At 39.1% G+C, this 22,244-nt stretch overlaps 5 protein-coding genes across 10 annotated transcripts; 1 reads left to right on the top strand and 4 right to left on the bottom strand.

The window, feature by feature from the left end:
- Positions 1-4,378: 4,378 nt before the first annotated feature.
- LOC149677010 (uncharacterized) lies at positions 4,379-6,776 on the top strand. Its single transcript, XM_089837975.1, has 5 exons — positions 4,379-4,827; positions 5,748-5,956; positions 6,033-6,217; positions 6,291-6,475; positions 6,535-6,776. The coding sequence occupies exons 1-5, from the start codon at positions 4,708-4,710 to the stop codon at positions 6,649-6,651; spliced, it is 816 nt and encodes a 271-aa protein (XP_089694101.1). The 5' UTR covers positions 4,379-4,707; the 3' UTR covers positions 6,652-6,776.
- Positions 6,664-12,168, bottom strand: LOC149677008 (beta-hexosaminidase subunit beta-like). Of its 4 annotated transcripts, none has more exons than XM_089837967.1 (4): positions 12,045-12,168; positions 11,027-11,283; positions 10,608-10,941; positions 6,664-7,908 (listed from the first exon to the last, which is right to left on the bottom strand). In XM_089837967.1, the coding sequence occupies exons 2-4, from the start codon at positions 11,212-11,214 to the stop codon at positions 6,787-6,789; spliced, it is 1,644 nt and encodes a 547-aa protein (XP_089694093.1). In that variant the 5' UTR covers positions 11,215-11,283; positions 12,045-12,168; the 3' UTR covers positions 6,664-6,786. The 4 variants fall into 4 exon arrangements, with proteins under 4 accessions (XP_089694093.1, XP_089694092.1, XP_089694094.1 ...); XM_089837966.1 differs by lacking the exon at positions 12,045-12,168 and adding an exon at positions 11,393-11,522; XM_089837968.1 differs by lacking the exon at positions 12,045-12,168 and adding an exon at positions 11,359-11,482.
- LOC149677009 (beta-hexosaminidase subunit beta-like) lies at positions 7,927-8,577 on the bottom strand. Its single transcript, XM_089837976.1, has 2 exons — positions 8,387-8,577; positions 7,927-8,301 (listed from the first exon to the last, which is right to left on the bottom strand). Exons 1-2 carry the CDS (start codon positions 8,572-8,574, stop codon positions 7,947-7,949), a joined length of 543 nt encoding a protein of 180 aa, XP_089694102.1. The 5' UTR covers positions 8,575-8,577; the 3' UTR covers positions 7,927-7,946.
- LOC149677007 (putative glutamate receptor) lies at positions 12,111-14,313 on the bottom strand. The gene is made up of 7 exons (XM_089837970.1): positions 13,950-14,313; positions 13,678-13,854; positions 13,459-13,620; positions 13,219-13,381; positions 12,935-13,149; positions 12,592-12,878; positions 12,111-12,527 (listed from the first exon to the last, which is right to left on the bottom strand). Exons 1-7 carry the CDS (start codon positions 14,040-14,042, stop codon positions 12,149-12,151), a joined length of 1,476 nt encoding a protein of 491 aa, XP_089694096.1. The 5' UTR covers positions 14,043-14,313; the 3' UTR covers positions 12,111-12,148.
- Positions 14,314-14,430: 117 nt separating this feature from the next.
- On the bottom strand, positions 14,431-22,059 carry LOC149677006 (uncharacterized). 3 transcript variants are annotated; one of them, XM_089837971.1, is made up of 5 exons: positions 21,871-22,059; positions 20,354-20,553; positions 19,819-19,971; positions 16,016-16,270; positions 14,431-15,869 (listed from the first exon to the last, which is right to left on the bottom strand). In XM_089837971.1, the coding sequence occupies exons 2-5, from the start codon at positions 20,511-20,513 to the stop codon at positions 15,544-15,546; spliced, it is 894 nt and encodes a 297-aa protein (XP_089694097.1). In that variant the 5' UTR covers positions 20,514-20,553; positions 21,871-22,059; the 3' UTR covers positions 14,431-15,543. The 3 variants fall into 3 exon arrangements, with proteins under 3 accessions (XP_089694097.1, XP_089694099.1, XP_089694100.1); XM_089837973.1 differs by having other exon boundaries at positions 21,883-22,059; XM_089837974.1 differs by lacking the exon at positions 21,871-22,059 and adding an exon at positions 21,080-21,849.
- Positions 22,060-22,244: the final 185 nt, after the last annotated feature.

Below are 22,244 nucleotides of genomic sequence, written 5' to 3'. Positions count from 1 at the left end.
GCAAAATTAACCGAGTGTAGACAATCAATTCTCGCTTATCGGTCTCGAACTAGCTCTCAGTAAGTCGCAAGCATTACTAACTATAGGAAGTGTCATACTTATGGAACGTATCACTTATAAACTTATGATATTAGTATTGGTCCATAATTTTACACGTTATTTCCGAGAAAAACAGGGAAGGTTCTATATACCACGGTTCATTTACCAACTTTGTTTTACAAAGATTTATGAATTTTTCTCAAAATTCTTCTTGGCACACTTATATTACATATTCCCTTTAAAAAAGTGCTATCTAAAAATAAGCGCCAAAAAAACTCCATAGAGATGTTGTTTATTCGTTTTCCAGTTGTTAGGCTTAGCACAATCAACGTTAGTCGTTCTCTCAGCAGACGTTAAGTTCCGACGCTTGGATGACCCCCGCCTACAAACTAAGGGTCATTTGCTGCCTCGCTTTCGTTCGCTCGTTGTTCATTTCCTATTGTTATCCGCACGAATCCCCAAAGTAAAAAGAGACCCTCAATTTACCCGGGGCATTTTTCACTATTGTTGTTATTTCATCTTACAAATCTAAGGCTTCTTTCGTTCCACGAGTGGTCAGCTATAGCTTACCAAAAGAAACCGATTCTCCCGGACGACCCGACAGGGCCCACAAAGAGTCAAAGCTTTAAACTCAACGACCATTTAGAAAGGTTAAAGTTAACTCGAAAGATTGTAACTTGTCAAAAAATAGAAATTATGAAGTGCCATGAGATGAGTCTAACGAGATTTTAATGAGAGAGAGACTCGTTTTAGTGACAAAGCTCTATTAATTTAAGAGATTATTAAATAAAGCTTCACACCAAGAAGTGATATCTAGTTTATTAGGGAGAAGGTATAAGATGCCTAAGTATTCGCGCGCCATAGTCCAAGTCCCCCTTTCAAAATACAAGGGGGGACGTAAAAGGAGGCCGGGCTATTTCGCCTCTCCTCAGTCGGAAAATATACGTAATTTTCGTCATTCACGTAGCGCTGACGCGAGTTTTCAAGAACCAATGAGATGCTCGTTGTAATTTAGAGGACGCGGGGATTAACTCCGGACCCTATACGTTTGGACTGGAGATAAAGCTGGAAATGTGGATGAATGAATTTATACCTTCTCCCTAATAAACTAGATACCACTTCTTGATACACTTTAAGTGGCTTGAAAGGATTCAGAAATAAAAATTCCAAAGAAATTGTTTTAACCCTTTAATACCTAACTATGATCACCAAAGACGGTAAGAGGGTGAGCACCCGTCCTTTTTCATTGGTTTCTCAGGAAGTAATTAATATAACTAACCTCCATCTGTAGTTATTTTTAAACTATAAACTATAATAAAGTTTACAGAAATCGCAAAAAAAACAAAACAAAATAGCATAGACCCTTATAACATAGAAAAGGTATTTCCAGACTATATCAGGTTACAAAGGTCAAAAAAAGCATACAGGTGAGTGCTATTTTAGAATACTTACTTCAATTCGGTTCACCATAAAGGGTTTCCTTTGAATGATTTAAATGTTATTTGAGAACAAGATTGTATTGTTATTGAATATTTGAAAAGTTTCTATGTATTCTCATTTATTTGAATAAATATTAAAAGTAGCCTGAACACCCTAGAGAAAACTTTAAAAGTCGAGCCAAAAAAAAAATAAATAAAAAGTAAAAATATTTTCTAACGAAAGTATAAACTGAAATTGGTATTTTATGTCAAAAATATTAAATTTCTTTCATCTTTATTCCTACAGTAGCAAAACTTCTAAAAAGCTATTTGATGTAAATTTCAAACACCCCCGCGTAAAAAACGGCTGTTATTTTTCTAACTAATAGGTGGCTATTAACTAAAAGAATTATTAGCGTGCGAGCATGCTAGGGCTAAGCATTTTTACCCCTTTTATGTCTAGATATTGATTTTGTTATTGAAATATAACTCTTAAATTATGCAAAAGTGTATCTAAGACGGTTTAGAAGGTCATAATTTGATGTTTGTTTAAATTTATCACGAATTTTTACTTGGTGTTTAATTTTAAAACCCAAGTATTTAGTAGCGTTGGATAGATGAGAAATAGGACTATAACATATTCAAAGGACTTCCCCGTATCTCTTATAGAACCAGAGTTAAAGGTGTTACTCTCATGTTAATCCTATGGAGAGGACGTTTATAAACGTTTTGATTAATTACTCGGGCCCTGATTGTTATAACCCCAAGTATTGAGTATCCTTGGAAAGGGGAGAAATGGGACTATAACATACTCAAAGGACATCCCCGTATCTCTTACAGAACCATATTTAAAGGTGTTAATCTCATGTTAATCCTATTTGAGAGGACTTTTATGAACGTTTTGATTAATTACTCAGGCCCTGATTGTTATAACCCCAAGTATTGAGTATCCTTGGAAAGGGGAGAAATAGGGCTATAACATACTCAAAGGACTTCCAGGTATCTCTTATAGAACCAGAGTTACAATTATGACCCTAGAATAGTTGCTTCCCAAAAACTCTTGTTAAGCAACGTAAAGTTGTTTTTCTTAATTAAAAATTTAGTTTGTTATGTAAAGATACAAGGAAAATAATTATAGGCCTAATGCAACTCTTTTAAATTAAATTTCTTTTAAAAACTGTGCAACTCTTTTATTGCAAGCTTGTTTTTCGCTATAACTAATTTGAAATTATATGTTTTCAACTCTTTTACGAAACTTTTAACCATTATTTCCATCACCAAAATGAGGCCCGTATGTCATAAAAATATATTAAATTGTGTAAATCGAGGGACGAAACTTGGCTATATCCTATCCTTAACCAAAAACTTAACTTAGTCAAAAAAAAAAAAAAATTACTTATCATAATTAATTTTCTTGGATTCTCTATATTTCTTAGACAAAAAACATTCCAAGCTAAGTTTGCTCTAAACACAATACTACAATACATTTATCCAATACCTTTAGTGTCGTTTATCAATAGAGCAAACTCGGATAGATTCCAAATTTCACGTAATGACACAACTCTATCTTAAACCGTGCAATATTTAATAGGAAAAAATATATTAAATGCTGCTAGTCTGTTGTATTTAAACACGCGCCAGCTTGCCTGTCAATTAAAGTCCCCTCCCGATATTTAAAATGGCCTCGAGGTGGACCGGGGTGGTCTCAATGAGATTTTTAATTTTCTTCCCAGAATTCAACCCGAAATGAAGCGGTTAGTGACGTCACTGATAGCGTCATTTCCTTGATTTGTTTTGTAAGATTTAAATCAATCCAAATTTTACTAATAAATTCTTCAATGGTAAAGTCACTGCTTACTACACGTTGGTAACGAACACAAATAAAGTAATTTCTAGGTGTCTTACGCGACTATCATTTTCGTCTGTCTGTCTGAGATCATGTCCTATTTCTTTGAGACTGTGACGTCACATTTACGATTCAAAATAGCCCTAAGAACATCCCCCTTAATTTATGTGATCAGAAACACCCTGTATACATGTATAAATTTCAGATCTATGAAACATTACGTACAATTACAATAAGCAAGACCGTACAGTACGAGTAATTAGAGATAATACCAAATAAACACTTGAATTATCCATGGTTCGATCTCACCCACACTGTATTATCATCAGTTCATAAGATAAGTACCATAAGTTTGTCATTGGTAACTTAGAAACTGGAGCTTGTCATGAAGTGAGTGAGGTAGGTCATAGATTCGAGGTAAAGCGAGAGAGGTCTGGTGAGGGGCTGTCAAAGCCTTAGTACAGACTAAATAGGATCTAGATGGAATGGTCCTGCAAAACCGAGTGTAGACAATCAATTCTCGCTTGTCGTTCTCCCTCGAACTAGTTATCTCGAGCTGTAAGTCTCTAGCATTACAAATTTGTATAGGTAGTGTCATACTTATGGGGAACATATCTTATAAACTTATGCCAATACTGATTGATAATTGCACTTATTCCCAATCTCAATTTGTAGATTTCCTGGTCTAACAGCTCATAAGTATATACACTAAAACTGATTAGATTACTCGCGTAGTAAGTAACTTATCTTCTTTTAAAAAAGGGGGCGTATTCAATATTAAATCATTAATCACCGATTACGAGTAATTTAATTTTCAAAGCTGTCAGTAAATTAACGGAGATAGTAGGAACATCCGTAATTTGACAGCACTGACAACTAAAATAAGTGCTCATTATTCAAAACCACAACCCAAGAAAGATTACACAGGGACAACTTGTTCCTAAAGAAAATCATTACTTCTTGACTACCATCCGGAAGCCGTCGTAAGTTCCCCACAGTGTATGTTGTGTATATCCATTACTACACTCACTTCCCCCCCTTTTCTTGACCCCTCCCCCTGGCAAAGAGTTTCTGGTCAGCGTTACCGAGCGAGGCAGGAAAAAAGCTCCTAAAGGAGACTGAAACTTAAGTTTTCTCGTGCATTGAGGGTGGGACGAAGTTTCGGGGGCAATAAACAGCCTGGGTATAAATTTAGGAAAAAGAGCAATTTCAGAGTTCTTTGTGATCGAGGTCTCAAATAGCGTAAGATGTTGATTCCTCGGGTCCCGTAAAAATTTATGTCCCGTTATAGTCCTTAATTGCTACACCCCTTTTTAAGAAAAATTTTAAAAACACTCATTCATTTTGAAACAACTAAAATTATTTTAAGTTTTTATCTCTGTATAGTAAAATAGATAAAAAATAATGATTTTAAAAGAAATTATCAAGTTAACTTGTTCAGGGAGATTCGTTGCCGTATCTTTTCTATTCGCACTTGTCAATCTAAGGTGGCATTGTTGTCAAGGCTTTGAAAATGTCGAAAAAGTAAGTTCCTTTCAATTTGTTTTTTCTTTTTTTTTAGAAGTTGATAAAGTGATTTATTCCGAGATTTCAATATTTGTTGTTTTTTGGATGAGTAGCTTATAACGTTAGAATTTAAAAATATTTTGTAAATTTCTTTTTATATTATATATTTCTGATTATAATTCAACAATAAAATGAATTTAAAATTCAAATTATTTTTTTCTATTTAAACGTCACCTTGAAATGTCAACAGACAAAAAAAACACACTTGGGATAAGAAACCAGTATTAAGATATCTAGTCGGTTTATTTCAATGTTAAATTAACTAAGTTAGTTAGGACCAATACTTGAAACCTTTAAATACGGTCTTCAAACAATCAGATATTCTGTAAAGTGGGTATACCAAATTTGCTTATCATAATTTTGCACCGTCAACTTGCATTTTATTAAACCTACCTTAATTATTTTAACGCTTAATTACCATGCAAAGACCAAATGAAAGACTTCACTAGATTCAAAACTATATTTGATTAACTCAGACTTCAAAGCAACCGCCTACATTAGAATTGCGCTCAAAAATAGCTCGGTTTATAGTCTAGAACTGAACCTGATAACGACAGTATACCTTAATCTCCATGTATGAATCATTTATAGTGGGTGGACGAACTATACTCAGTTTTTATTGGTTGTAAAAACTGATCTTTAATCCTTTATCCGAAAGTTCCCACAAGAACGGTATAAAAATTTTATGTATCGAAATTACGTGAGAACTGAACCCTATTCTCCAATAAAAGAGAAAGAACGTCAGACAATCTTTTTCCTACTAAAATTACTATCGAAGAAAACATGTTAGATAAAGGTTTTAGCTCGAAACACTTCTCATCTATCTCCCAACCATATTATTTGTTTCTATCGGTAAAAACTTTGAAACTCTCTTTCAGTTTGTAGTTCCAGTTCCAATCGATCTCTCAATCTTGCGTCCCCGAGGCAGCCAATCACTGCCCGTCGTGGTGGACGTGGATCTTTCAATCTTGTCCCCCAAGGAACCCTTCCATCCAATTAACAACAACCACAGGCAAAGAATACAGCCTCCATGGGGAATTCCTCATCATGGCCAGTCTCGTTTCAACATAAACAACAACAAACCAGAGTACTTACAAACTCTTTTCTTAATTAGCCAAGGCTTACAGGGGGTCAGTGGTAATTAAAAGTTTTTGTATTCGCAGCGCGTGGTATTCTCCTAACAATGGTCTACGAACCAATCAACTTGATTTGATGCCCTTTAACTATCCCCATGGAAGGTTACCCTATCTTCAACCCAACCTGAACCGTCAAAAGGCTTCGCCTCCAATTGAGGATGCCTATACGGATTACTTGAGGGAACAGCAGTACGGTTCGGATGAAGAACAAGGTAATGCTAATCCTAATTCTCACGAAACCTAACCTAAGCCTAATTTTGAAAACTTTGCACGATCTCACCTTAGATTACGATATGGAAGATGCCGACTTAATCGAAGACTACCCGGAACTTTATGAAGACACCGACAATCACATCATACCGGAAGTGAACAAGAAATCAAGTCAAGAACTTGTAGCCAGGCCTAACAAAAAGTCCAAAAGTTGGATGCCAAACGCCAAAGGAGATTTCTGGAGATTGGCTCATAAGCTGGTAACTAGTACAACTCAGTCTTTCCAAACAAAATGCTTACGTAATTTGAATTTTTACAGAGGAGAGATAAAGGTCGAAGGAAAACTAAGAGGTCAGTTCCCGAAACCGGACATCACATTCTGGCCAAGTACTTATCAAGCAGAGAAAATACAAAACCTTCTGTACAAAAATCTTAACTACTAACTATATCAGTATTTTAAAATATTAACTTTATCTTCATGTGACGTAAAACATTGACTTTCCCGAATATTTATACTGTGTATATTTGTTTCGAAAATAAACCAAACTTAAAACAATTCAGTATATATTGCTTATATGAAGGGGTCGCAAGGGCAAAAACCCGGGCCATTAGCTGGCTCCACACGTAATCCTCTCTTCAGCATTCGACATCTATGAGCATCCAACCGTGGGGCAGCTTGGTTAACATCCTCCAAGTCTTGGGAACTCCATAAACGTTCAGCAACCGTTGAACTTCTTGGCCAAGTACGTGATATGACTCCAGTACCATCGACGAACTCGCTCCACATAACCGTGGCTCCTCCAATTACCAAAGCCTTCTGGGCAGAAGTACCGGTGAAGTCTTGTGGATCGCAAGTGTAGTAAGGGTGCCAATCGACCCCGTACGAAATTTTGTTCAAATACCAGCAACTGGAGAGAATAGTCTTGAATCCGGCTTTCGTAACTTTGGCCAATTCCGTTTGATAACCGTCCTTCTTCCAGACATGAACAATGGTATCCTTGTCAAGATCAACCTTGTTATCCAATACCTCTTGCCAGACGACGGTCTTCTTGTTAAGTTTCTTCTGAACAATGTCAACAACTTTCTGGATGTAAATTTCTTCTAATTTTCCGAAATCACCCGAAATCTGACGCTTCTTCATATAATCTATGATATCAGGGTTGGATTTCCAGCAATCGAAACTGACTTCATCACCTCCCAAGTGTAGGTAACTATCCGGGAATACTTGAGCCACTTCCGCCAACAATTTAGATATAAAATCGTACGTGCTGTTGCGAATGGGGTCAATTGGTCCGAAGGTACCATCAGGAACTCCACCTTTGTAGCAAGGGGTTAGCAAATCGGATTGGCCTTTACCCCATGATTGAGAATGCCCTGGCGTATCGAATTCTGGGACCACACGGATTCCCCGAAGCCTGGCGAATTCGATAACTTCAGCAACGTCTTCTGGGGTGTAAATGTGGTTCTCGTCGAAAGCACCCTTGACGCTCAGTTCCGGGTATACGTCGCTTACGTACGGAAATGAATTGTCGTCAACAATGTGCCAGTGGAATACGTTAAATTTGTTTTGGGCCATGACTTCAATGTTTTCTAGGATTAGATGGACTGGGTAATAATGGCGCGATGTGTCCATTAGAAAACCTCGGTATCCGAAACGTGGGAAATCGATAATGGAAGTAGAGTTGACAAGTAACTATAAATAGGTCAAAGGCTATGATTTAGTTAGGCTTTTTAAAAAGGTCTTTGACGTACCTTCACAGCACCATCGACTTCTTCTTCGTAAACTAACTGACTTAAAGTTTCTAGTCCCCGAAGGGCGCCCCAAACTGTTCTAGCAGTCAACTGGGCAGTACCAAGGGTTGATGGCGTGTGTACTTGAAGGTTGTATTTTTCGTCCATGGTCTCAGTTGGATAGGCTTCACATGCACCTTGGACCATGATAATTAATTGAGATAATTCATCCTCGTTTTTTGTGCGATGGGCTCTAAACTTATTTTGTTGACGAGACTTAGACTTGCGCCGTAGATTTTCCTCGAAATGGTTGTTCAAGGACACGCATGATATCTGTTGCATAAGTTTCTGGTACCTGCAAATTAAGGCTATTAGGCCTAATCTAACCAAGCCTTCATGTCATGGGGTTTAACATGATAAGAAGAAAAATAACCACGTACCTGGCAACAGCTTGGTCAATAACATCGCATCCTTTCAGGTTACTGACAACATTAAGTACCGGCGCTAACACGGCATAATCTTGACCAACCACAACTGATTGTGGCATGGGCCAAAGCGCTCCTTGTTGCAATCCATACGCAAGGGCGAAACAACAACCCAACGACAAAATGGCAGTTAAGCTACGCATATTTTGATTTGATTGATGGATTATTTAACTGCGAGCCAGTATTGACGACTAGACAATTAATTCGCAACGAACTATGTTACTCAGAGTAGTGATAATCTGAGAACACCCGAGATAGGTTAATGCCGTCTTCCAATGGAATGTTATAGGGAGTTGTTTGACTAAACGTCTAATTAAAAGTGCCTCAAATTACAGCACACCTTAACTATGGCTTATCGGTGGTAGATTACCGACAGCCAATGGGAAACGGATTAAACTTCAAAATCAATTAAAATCTATTTTATCTAACATTTGGCATCAAGAAACATACTTTTAACAATAGAAATAGGTTTACGGTCATAGCGCGAGAGTGATGACGAGTAGAGTTATATCAGCAATTCAAGGCCTGAAAGGTAGATAGTAACAGCAACCTCATGCCAGATGACTAAAAACTAGCAGTCAATAAATGCAAAGCTATCGATGCAGTTGTATCATTCCTGTACTTTGACATCTGTTATATATTCCCGTCTTACCACTTGTATTAAAACGTAAGCTCTCGAACTGGACGCAAACTGGACTCCAGTACAATTTTAACACCCCAGCGTAAGGGAAAATAAACCGAACTTTAAACAATTACCGTACGCAGCTAATAAGTAAATTACCCACTCAAATTGAAGGATGTTAAGCCTAATTCAATAAAGTATCAATATACTACCGACAATTTATCATTTATTTTCGAAAGTCTAGAAATAATGGTATATCCATTTAGTAAAAGTTTATAATCCTATTTTGAAACAGTTGCAAAATAATGTCATGTACGATTTAACAGGTTAAGAGTAAAACAATATACTTTAAAATATATAACAACTGGATGGTTTATTTATATGAAGGGATCGCAAGGGCAAAAACCCGGACCATTGGCTGGTTCCACACGCAATCCTCTCTTCAACATCCGACATCTATGAGCATCCAACCGTGGGGCTGCTTGGTTGACATCCTTCAAGTCTTGGGAACTCCATAGACGTTCAGCAACCGTTGAGCTTCTTGACCAGGTACGTGACATGACCCCAGTACCATCGACATACTCTCCCCACATGGCAGAAGCTCCACCAATTACTAAAGCCTTCTGAGCGGCAGTACCGTTGAAGTCTTGAGGATCGCAAGCGTAGTAAGGGTGCCAGTCGACTCCGTAAGAAATATAGTTCAAGTACCAGCAGCTGGAGAGAATTGTCTTGAATCCGGCTTGCGTAACTTTAGCCAGTTCCGGTTTATAACCATCCTTCCAGACATGAACAATGGTATCCTTGTCAAGATCAACATTGTTATCCAATACCTCTTGCCAGACGACGGTCTTCTTGTTAAGTTTCTTCTGAACAATGTCTACAACTTTCTGAACGTAGATTTCTTCTAATTTGCCAAAATCTCCAGAAATTTTACGTTTCTGCATAAAATCTAAGATGTCCGGGTTGGATTGCCAGCAATCGAAACTGACTTCATCACCTCCCAAGTGTAGGTAACTGTCCGGGAATACCTGAGCCACTTCGGCCAATAATTTGGACATAAAATCGTAAGTGCTGTTGCGAATGGGGTCAATTGGTCCGAAGGTACCATCAGGAACTCCACCTTTGTAGCAAGGGGTTAACAGGTCGGTTTGAGCTTTACCCCATGATTGGGTATGTCCTGGTGTATCAAATTCTGGAACCACACGGATTCCTCTAAGTCTGGCGAATTCGATTACTTGAGCAACGTCTTCTGGAGTGTAAATATGGTTCTCGTCGAAAGCACCCTTGACGCTCAGTTCCGGATATACGTCGCTTACGTACGGAAATGAATTGTCGTCAACAATGTGCCAATGGAATACGTTAAACTTGTTTTGGGCCATGGCTTCAATGTTTTCCAGGATGACATGGACTGGGATGTAATGACGCGATGTGTCCAAAAGCAGACCTCGGTATCCAAATCGCGGGAAGTCAATAATAGAAGTAGAGTTGACAAGTAACTATGAACAGTCAAAGGTTATGATTTCGTTAGGCTTATTAAAAAGGTATTTGACGTACCTTCACAGCACCATCGACTTCTTGTTCGTAAATTAACTGACTTAAAGTTTCAAGTCCCCTAAGAGCGCCCCAAACTGTTCCAGCAGTCAATTGGGCAGTACCAAAGGTTGATGGCGTGTGAACTTGAAGGGCGTATTTTTCGTCCATGGTCTCAGTTGGATAGGCATCACAAGCACCTCGGACAATGATAATCAATTGAGATAATTCATCCTCGTTCTTTGTGCGATGGGCTCTCAACTTATTTTGTTGATGAGATTTGAACTTCCGACGTAGTTTTACTTCGAAACGGTTTTCTAAGGATACGCATGATATCTGTTGCATAAGTTTCTGGTACCTGCAAATTAAGACTATTACCTCTAATCTAACCGAAACTTAGGGTCTTAATGTTCAACATGAAAACACACTATATTACGACGTACCTTACAACAGCTTGGTCAAGAATATCACATCCTTTTAGGTTACTGGTAACATTCAGTACCGGGGCTAAAACGGCGTAGTCTTCACCAACGACAATTGCCTGGGGCATAGGCCATACCGCTCCTTGTTGCAGCCCGTACGCGAAGGTCAGACAGCATACCAACCCCAAAACGGTAATTAAACCACGCATATTTTGTTCGATGTTTTATTAACTCCAAACTCAGTACTGTTGACTTTATTATAGTTAACTCCCAAGGAACTAAAACATTTTATAGTAATAAGAGCAGAGATAAACAGGGCACCGCCCAAAACTAGATTAGATTACGTATATTACATTTTATCTGAATATTTGACATCAACAAACATACTTTAAACAATAGAAATAGGTGTACCGTCATAGCGCGATCATTTTTCGAGTTCAAATAAACTGATATTACAAATAGGGTTCACTTATCGATAAATACGAGGCCTAAAAGTGGTGTAGAGTATAGCCTAGCAACAAAGACCTCGTGAAAGACCTATCAAAGTTAATAAGTGCCAAGCTATCGAGGGGGTTTAACTGTTCATTTACTTGGCATCTTTCCCGTATTCCCCCTTCTTACTCTCATTAAACGTGACGCCTCGAACAGAACGTAAATTGGACTTTGACACCCCATCGTGATGTCCCCCCTATCCCTTATTTGATTTTGTCAAATTGATGTTTTTAGGCTTAGAGAAGATAGAGTAGGAAATAATCACCTTTAACCGGCCTAATAAAAAATAATGATGTTACAAATGGGGATATGAGCGCTCTTTTATCTTAGGATGAACCGCTAAGTCTAATCTTATTTACTAACCCTAATCTAATAGAGAAAATAAACTAAACACAAAACAGCATTAAATAAACTATATTGACAAATAATATAATTAAATATAAATTAGTTTCTCTTGTCACAATAAAGCTAAATTTTTATGGTATGTTAAGCTTAACTAATGTCCATGATGGGCATAGATTGAATGGTAAAAAAAAATCGGACTCACCCGTTTACAGCGTGGATTACAGAAGAACTCCGGAAGCACAGCGGTGATAAAACTATTACAACCCAATAAATTTCAAAGCGTCGAATTTTATTTAAAACAACAATTTAACTGTCTCTAAAATCGACTACAATTTCAAATTTAAACACTTTCCCGTGTAAAGATCGACGAAATTGCGCTCCACGTTTCAAGTTCTTAGACTGGACTGTTCCCAATTTGCGTTTGCGTCGAATTAATGGCTTTCGTCTCGTAAACGCAGCCTTTTTAGCGCTTTTTCGACACCACGTGATTATTTCGTAACACAGCGTGATACATGATAAAATGACACCGAAACAGATTATGCAAAGAGGCGCGTAAACGCTATTGGTTCCTAATGGTTTATTGTCCAAATCTTCGCCGTCTTCGTTGGCGAAACATTTTTTACCCATGAAAGAACCCAATTCAATAGATTCACCTAAAATACCGCTCTCGAAAATTGCCATGGCCCTACGTGAACAACGAGAGAAATTACGCTTAGCTAACTTTGAAATATTGGAACCTTTGACCTTACAATCTTTTTATGGAAGCGGCAACAACTGGGTTTAGACCTTTGCGTAAAGCGAAGGAATAGGTGTTGACCACTAATGGTTTATCGGGAACGTGAAGGTTAAAGCCGATCTCGCACATGCCGAATTTATCCATGGCTTCCGCAATTATTTCTTGCGCTAAAAGCGCTGATAAGGTTCCGCTATTTGCTCTATTAAAGACTTCCAACAAATTTGACTGGCCGATGACTATAAAATGATCATTATCAACTAGTTCTTTCCACACTTGTTGAGCTACGGGATCTCGCGACCGCTACAATTGAGACACAAGTTAGGCCTAATCAATACTCTGTCGATCAGACGAATTACCTCAATGACGTAAGCGGGAGGCGTACCCTTGAAGACGTGAAACTTGATTTCGGGATAATCCAACAAATCTTGGAATGTCTCCAGTATCTTAATATTGTCCGGAACGGTCAAATTTGACAGAATATCGTTCATAAAGGACACGGATAAACAAAGAGATGCCAATATCCAAGTAGCCCATACTAATCTCTCAGCAAGATTTGGTGAAGTTGTCACGCCTCGTTTTTGTAAACAACTTTACTTTAAGCCTAATTCAAATTCAAATTCACACTTCCCAATCTAATTACCTTTACCAACCAGAACAGATAACTCTCCGAACACAATATTGCCAAAATGAGTTGATTTCTGACCAAACCTACGATTGCCTTCTAATTTGCGTTTAAAACAGCGATGAAGTAAACTCCATACGAAGGCGAAGCAAAACCCAGACACGATTATAGATATCCAAACCTAATACACACAGATATGTTAGGTTTAACTACTAAAGCGTCCAAGATAGATAGGACAGCAATAGGTCCGTTGCCTACTTCCGCTCGAAATGTGTGAAAAACATCAAACAGATGTTGGGTATATTCTTTAGGTGAGGCGGCGACAATTTTCCAATCGCGAACTAGAACTGGTGAAGTAAAATCCAAGTATTCAATGTTTTCTTGGGTTGGAGTTATTGGTTGAATTGAAATATCAGCCTCCTGACAAAAGAAGGTCGGTTAAGACCCAACACTTGAAAATACTTATAACACACTTACATTTCGCATTAGATCTCCGATTAACCCTGAACCATTTCCATTCTCAACTTTACCATAATTTATGTATGGTTTTATCTCAACTTGACATTTAAACGGAAATTTTTGCCGGTACAAATTCAAAACGGTAGCCAAGTGACCAATATAATCGCCCTCGTCTTTTTCGAAATAAAAGGGAACCTTCAAAACAACCCCCGGGGTCAAAGAGGATAAAACGATTCACCACCGGAAATTAGGCTTATAGGTTCATGGGTGCTAAGCCAACGTCAACTCACGGTCAATCCAGTAAACCTGACGAGAATGCTGTCATTCCTTGTTTCATTGACAGCAGCGCTCATGTTGAAAACTAAAACCTTGTCCAAGGTCATTCATTACTTAAGTACTTAATGTTATCCTAAACTCGGGTACCTTGGTGTACAAGGCAACGTAAACAACAAGTCCTACCAACTTTAATCAATTATTTAACAGGATCTCTAACCTAAATCTATAACTGAACGTCCAACTGTCGAAAACAATCAAAATTCAATAAATTTACGAGAAGAAATTGCTAAGCCTAATGATATTTCTAATTTAAGAAACTTCAAGACATGATATAATTTCACAAAGCCTAAGCTAACCTTACATAGATACCTTGATCTTATTCCAAATATTAGACTGAATGAAGAATGAAGCAACATCAGGTATCGAAGCCACAATCATTAAAATTTCAAAAACGGACCTTGGTGACGAGCGTGACCGCTGGAAAGTTCTCATAGATTTCCATAATTTTTATTGTTTTCTATAATACTATTTTCCGCAAATACTCAACGGGAATAACAATAGGGTTATGGAAATAAAACCGTGTAACGACTCCATAGTCCAGGTAGTTTGAAAAACTAAGAGAAAATTGAAACTCACGAAATTGATAGCACTGAAGTAAAATAACGGTTTGTTTTTAGTTGAATATTTTATGACAGGATTATTGGTAACATATCATTACATAATCGACTTCAAGTTCCACTACTGGGTTTGTGTTTTGAAACACCTTTATTTATACAGAAATAACGCGGATATCTCTAGCTGTTGTACACTGTCTTATATCAGGCACGACCAACTTATTCCTCACGGCGTTATAATAAATGTTCGACGGAAATGTAAACGCAAACATTTCGTGTTCATGTAAACTTTATTCTTCCTCTATACCGAGTTTTCTACAGTACTCCCAAACCTATTTAGCCAAACGACCAATTACAATCGTCAAGCGAAATGAAAGCAATGTAGTGAAAGGCGGGGCGAACATTATTACGATTATAGAAGCCAATGTGACTCAAGGGCAATTTTCGAATTATACTTTCTGTATCCGTTCAACCAGAAGGAGATAATAGAAGAAGGATAACACTCTATACCCTCTTAATACTTATAATAATAGTTATGTAACATGATTCTTCCCAGGCGAAGGACCTACCCTTTTTGTTTGCTCTCCCGCTCATCAAACTTCAGATGGGCATCGCATACTCCGTGCTATTGTGAATTCTATAACTGTTTGGTATTTACTAAATCCCTAGCAATACACCCAAAAACATTGTCTTGACGTGGGATTTTTGGCTTGTAAATACTTAAGCACTAATAGAGTAATGACGAGAGATTTATTTATCGCGTATGTGATTCGGTTTAGTAACCTCGCTCCAATGTTGAGAACAATCATGTTACAATTACCCCGCTTTGTGCTGGTACACTTCTCTCGAAGAGAAATATTATATACTTCTGGTTATACCCAATTTTCTTTAAGAGACGGCGCGAAAAAAAAACAAATTAAGTATTTATAAAACACTTCCCATACTCTGTCCGCACGTTAAGTATAATTATAAGCTATGGTTCAATTCAAATAATTCAAGCCTTTTTCTTTCTCACGCGTTTACTATTGTTCGATCGACTATGTTTCTTTTTGGTTTCTGCGGTTTTAATATTTAATAAGGTAACGTCTTCGTTTTGGTCATTCTGATCGTCGCCAGGAACTTCGCGAACGTGTCGAGCGCTTTCTTCGACCCATTTCTTAACGTGAGGGTCAACCATAAGTGGTGCGACGTGTTGCACTTCGTTCTTAGTAGGTTTGCTACCACTTGGTTTTGTTTTGGAAGTACGCGGTTTGTCGTTACCGGACGAATCTTTCTTTGGTTTGGAAGAATGACGATGTTTTTTAGTTCGATCACTTTTTTCTGCAGGTAATTAACTTAATTATTAATCCGTGTTTCTATACAAGGTGTATCATAAAGTGTAGTTATAGTACATTAAGTGACCCGTGTTTATTAATTGCGAGTACTGGGACCACCGGGACGCGTTTAGAAATATTTCAAATCTTTACCTTTCTTCAAATTTGTCGAGGAGGCCATGGCAATCTTATTCATGATCATATCGGCATCTATAACCCTTTCCTCTTCGATGACAACTTCCCTGCAGTAATGATCGTAACTCAACGTGACGCAATTCGTGTTATCGTCGGACGAATCGTCGTCCTTGGAGTTACTTGAAGTCCTCGCCGTTCCACCAGTCAATCTAACCCGAGGCGGGTTCTTAACCATCAAACTCTTGGCTGAATTGGACATTTTAAGTCTGTATCTGTAGTGTCCCTACAAAGATATATTCAAAACTCCCGCTAGTTAGTTCCACTGTTAACCGCTTATGGCGCCCCAAACTACCTTCCCCAAGTTTCATGAGAGAGTCTTGTAAAACGGGCATTCTTGTTCCGGAGCTTATGAGCAACACTACTTTTGTACCTGATCATCCTCGTATATCATTATCATTAAACTCTTATTTTAGTTGTAAATGTATTTATTATTTAACTCACGTACACAACAAATGGCGACGGAGATGGGATCTCAACACCAACGCAAGTAACTTAAAAATATCGTTTTAAAATAACTTTTTTGGACGAGATCATCTATACGACCACGCGGACGAGGCTTAGACGACCGTCGGCTAGGAACAAGAATCGCAATTCATCAGACACGGTGACTGAACTACGAACTTTCGCGGACTAATTTTCGTAAATAAACGGCCTATACATCACGGACATCACGGATATTTCGCCGGGGACCAATTATCCTTACGCGCTTTACGATAAAAGTACGGTCGACCCATACGCGATAAACGGGCCTTGGTCACAACAAACCAACATTCAACTACACAGGAGCTATATCGGAAATCGCCGCATATACGGGCCTAACAAGTTTACACCGAGCCCAGAACGTGGAAATATCGTCCCATTCAACCAGCAACACTTGGGAAATCGCCCAACCAACATTCAACTACACAGGAGCTATATCGGAAATCGCCGCATATACGGGCCTAACAAGTTTACACCGAGCCCAGAACGTGGAACTATCGTCCCACTCAACCAGCAACACTTGGGAAATCGCCCAACCAATATAGAAATCGCCCAACCAATATTCAACTACAAAGGAGCTATCGGAAATCGCCGCATATAGACATGGCAACGACAGGCATCATCGGTAAATTAAACATATTCGATAACGAACAAGAATCGTGGGAGCAGTATTCCGAACGATTAGACGCATATTATAAGGCGAATAAGATCGAGGACACGGATACTAAAAAGGCGGTCTTACAAACAATTTTAAGCCCCGAAACTTACACGCTTCTTCGAAATAGACTTCGGCCGGATAAAATCAGCGCGAAATCCTATGAGGACTTGGTAGCTGCATTGAACAAACATTTCAACCCCACACCTCTACGATGCATAGCACGCCTTCGTTTCCATCGCCGTGACCGCCAACAAGGTGAATCAGTGGAAACCTACATATCGGCTCTTCAATCTCTATCGGAAAACTGCAAGTTCGATAAACCAGATGAAATGATTGTTGACAAAATCATTTTTGGCATCAATAATGACGTGATGCAACAAAAACTCATAGCCGAAGAGGAGGAAAAGAAAGTGGTTACGCTGGCACGAGCCACCACACTTCTCGTAGCCATGGAGAATGCCAAACGCAGTCTTGGTGAAATGAGGAATGGAGATATTGACCTTAGGGTTGCACATATGCATACTCCTCGGGAACACCCTGAGCACAACGAATCTGGTTACGCTGGCACGAGCCACCACACTTCTCGTAGCCATGGAGAATGCCAAACGCAGTCTTGGTGAAATGAGGAATGGAGATATTGACCTTAGGGTTGCACATATGCATACTCCTCGGGAACACCCTGAGCACAACGAATCTGAGCAACAAGGACGTTCTAACGGGCAAAACAACGGCAACAGCAACGCCCTTCACAATGACAACCCTCACCCGAACCTGAGACCACGACAAAGCAACCAGAGGGATGAAAAACCAATTCCCGACTTCAGTTGTTGTCTTCGGTGTAAAAACGACAACCACAGGGGTTCGGTGTGTCCCCATATTAATGCTATATGCGGGCGATGCAATCGTACAGGCCATCTAGCGAGAGCCTGTCTAAATCCAACTCTTCCTATGAAGAAAAACTACCCTCATCAATCAAGATCTCGTCCACCGAGATCGAATCATATAGGTGACATCGCACCCGATGGAAATTCCGAGCACGTGGAACCGGATGAATATGACGTAACCTTATACCATGGCAATCTCGAGCCCGTGGCACTTAACGAGTATGATGTAGACGTGTATCACATTAAAGTGGCGCTTGAGCCTCCTTCACCCACATCGCATACCATACACAATATCGACACAGCTCCATCGCCTGATGAGACTGTTCCCCCTCCGGAGGTGATAACGTTGACCGTTAATGGTAAACCAATGACATTTGAACTCGACAACGGGTCCGGGTACACGATGATATCCGCACAGGATTTCAAGCTCATCGGTAGCGAACAGAATGTTCGCCCATTCTCCCGAACACTTGAATCATATACGGGCGATGCGATCCAAATCATAGGCCAGACAAACGTCCAAGTATCCTTTGGAACACGAGAGGCCAGTCTACCTATCCTTGTTGTCCAAGGTAACAAGCCAAATTTATGCGGACGGAAATGGTTGTACTCGGAATTACAAATCCTCCCCTCAATCAACCAACACGCTGAACAAATACACACTGTTCTGAATGCCGATCCGAAAATCGCTGCTATGTTTTGGTGGCCACATATCGACCGCGATATTGAGCACCTGTCCGCAACATGTCCCACCTGTCAGGAACATGCGGCCATGCCACCTACTTCCAATGGACAATCGCCACCTCCCACGAGCCGCAACTTCGCACTTCACGACGACGTTATCGCTTGCAATTTCGGAAAGGGGGAAAAATGGTTTGCCGGTACCATTAGCGATATAATCGGAAAAACCGTGCATACCGTGAGAACACCACAAGACGCAATACGCCGTCACAAAAACCAAATACGTCCTCGGTCTGCTTATGATGTGGAAATTGGAACCACAGAATCGTCGGAAGTGGAATTCGATATAGGGGATTCCGCCTTCAAGGAAAAGCCAAAGACTCCACCCAATCCACCTCCCGTCAGGACATCACACGGCCCTCGGCATAACACTGTCCCTGACCATGACACACAACATGACGCCATGCCTCAGATCAGGCAAGTACACAAGGGGGTCGTATCCCCAACGACAGAAGAAAGACCATCAGAATCTATAGCTACCATAAAAGCCACAAGACAAAAACGCGTACCTGCTCGGTACCTGAATAACTGAAATATGTCACTGAACAAATTGTAACTTACATGTAATATCAATATTATCTTAACTCACTATTGTAAACAAACAAAAAGGAAGGTATTGTAGTGTCCCTACAAAGATATATTCAAAACTCCCGCTAGTTAGTTTAACTGAAATATGTCACTGAACAAATTGTAACTTACGTGTAATATCAATATTATCTTAACTCATTATTGTAAACAAACAAAAAGGAAGGTATTGTAGTGTCCCTACAAAGATATATTCAAAACTCCCGCTAGTTAGTTCCACTGTTAACCGCTTATGGCGCCCCAAACTACCTTCCCCAAGTTTCATGAGAGAGTCTTGTAAAACGGGCATTCTTGTTCCGGAGCTTATGAGCAACACTACTTTTGTACCTGATCATCCTCGTATATCATTATCATTAAACTCTTATTTTAGTTGTAAATGTATTTATTATTTAACTCACGTACACAACAGTATCGTTCCATCTGAACCATTCTGGTGAATATATCTTCCTCTAATTTTGTGTTTGGTCTTAATAGGGTCATCATACGCCAATCTATTTCAACTTGGCTCAAATCTCGTAATCGAACTGGTCTCAAAGCCGTCGGTACGGGATTGGGATACGTGTATTCTGTAAGGAACACGTGGAAGCAAACAGGGATTGCGTCAAACTTAGAGATGTGCGTGGAGAATTGTCGTAAAAGTAACCGCCCCATTTCATGAAGTTTCATTTACACTGGAGAGGAGGAGGTAAATAACGCGTAAGGCCCAATGGAAGAACCATACTTTTAAGGCTATTATAGGGCTATGATTATCATTCACACTGGAGACGGGGAGATAAAGAATGCGTAAGGCCCATTGGAAGGCCCATACTTTTAGAGTATTATAGGACTATGATTATCATTCACACTGGAGACGGGGAGATAAAGAACGCGTAAGCCCCAATGGAAGTCCCATACAGGGTTATGATATATCAAAATGAACACAAATAAATCCACCAAACTTTACATTACCTCCTTTCATTTTGCACAAAACTTCTTCATCCCATAGACGATCATAACGCAACTTTAAATCAGGTACTTTCCAAAGAGCAGCTTGTAACTCCTCGTGGTTTTTAAATTCGGTTTTACTAAAATCCAAATAAGTAAGCGATTCCGGCTGTTTTTCAGCCATTTTACTGTACTAAAACAGCGAGAACATTTTCATATTCAACCTGCAAGTTCAATTTAAGGCACTCTTAAGACCCTTATCCACGAGGAACACCGGTCTGAAACCCAGAGTGTAGGGCAATATGTGTTATTGAATATTCATTAGAACTATACGATTTCCACGTGGTACAAAAGTCTAGAAAACTAATCAAGTTAAAATAGTTTATTAATGGAACTCGTTCAAACAGTAAGGGCCGAAATTTAAAGGTCTAGTCTATCGTAAAAGTTAATCCTCCGCGGTTTTCTATAAGTTCAGGACAGTGTAATCTTTCTATAACACCTTAATATCTCACGATACTTCTCCTTTGAACGACAAAGAAGCGGATTTATTATTTAAACAACGTGAAAGAGGCGATTAAAAGATCAAGTGTATGAATCGCGTGACAAAAGGCTTTTAAAACATAAAGCAACCCAAAGGAAAGTTTTGCTTTCGTCCGATACAGAAACTTGATTATGGTCGATAAAGAAAAACTCAAGGTACACATCACAAAAACGAAGTCGAATCACGGTTCTGTGCGGTGAAATACTAACCTCAAAGGTTCTTTAATATTAAGATTTATGGTCCTTTTACATTATTAAGCCTTTTCTATATACATTAAGGTTCAAAGAGAAAGCAAACATACAAGTATTTTAACTTTGACGGGTGTATAACGTTTGTAACTAACGTCTAGGAATCTACAGAGTTGCGATTTAATATTCTAGTCTTTGAGCAGCTTGGGAAATCCGGTTTACAATAAGAACGTTCAGTGCAAACAAAGCCTAAGTCTGGCCATCAATTATGTACCGTCAGACCAAAGAGATTATAAAGAGGGGGAGTTGAAGGCAGCTACCAGCTTTTCGGAGTTCTCTCTTTCCTTCTTTATTTATTTGTAATATTTTTCTCTCAATATCCAAAGATGCGCGCGCACCCCAAGCTTATAGGACAATATTCAAAGTGGGAATAGTACTCCAGTCAAGCCTTCTACCCTTCTTTGGTCAGACTTAAATTAGACAATTATCTAGTTCCTCCTTAAACACCATCTCTATTAACTTCATATCCGAGATTTAATGACCACCCACCCCATGGTAACCGGAAGCAAGCCTAAACTACTTCCTATATACAATCAGTACGCACAACCGGTAACACTTGTTACGCTAAAACGCTCACCTGTCAAACGTTATTAGCCTACCTTAGAATCTTAGATAAAAGGCAGTGACGTAACTAATCGATAACCACGCGCTTTATAGACTGACTTTTCTGCCATTGGGGGAACAGGGTTCAAAATAGGGTAAAGGTTGTTGTCAAACAATAGAGATTTGAAAGTAAAACACAATGTACTTACCATTTACCTTACCTAGATCATTTTATATCTTGCTTTCAGTTCAAAACTGTTTGAATTTCTCCGAAATAAACGTTAAGCCTAGTTTCGTTGTCTTAACCTTGCAGTAAATAAATCGACCGAGTCCGAGAGTGGCATGGCATATAGGCCTACACGTTTTCCCGCGCGTTTTTAGTTTAGAGATATAGATCGACATGTACACAGTATACATCGACATGTACACAGTATACATTTCCCCCAAAAGCCAAATGTAGTTCACGCCCCCCCCCCTCCTATTTTTTAAGGGTAAGCTTACGTAACTTAGTATTGAAGATATTGATGTTCAATTCCTCCAATAATAGGCTATAGCTAATGGAAGCTTACCACGTCATACTTCC

This window comes from Phalangium opilio, unplaced genomic scaffold (genome assembly GCF_054372755.1).
Source record: "Phalangium opilio isolate 3A_F unplaced genomic scaffold, DU_Popi_V2 ptg000045l_1, whole genome shotgun sequence".
Taxonomy (NCBI): Eukaryota; Metazoa; Arthropoda; class Arachnida; order Opiliones; family Phalangiidae; genus Phalangium; species Phalangium opilio.
This window is presented reverse-complemented; position numbering and strand designations above follow the sequence as displayed.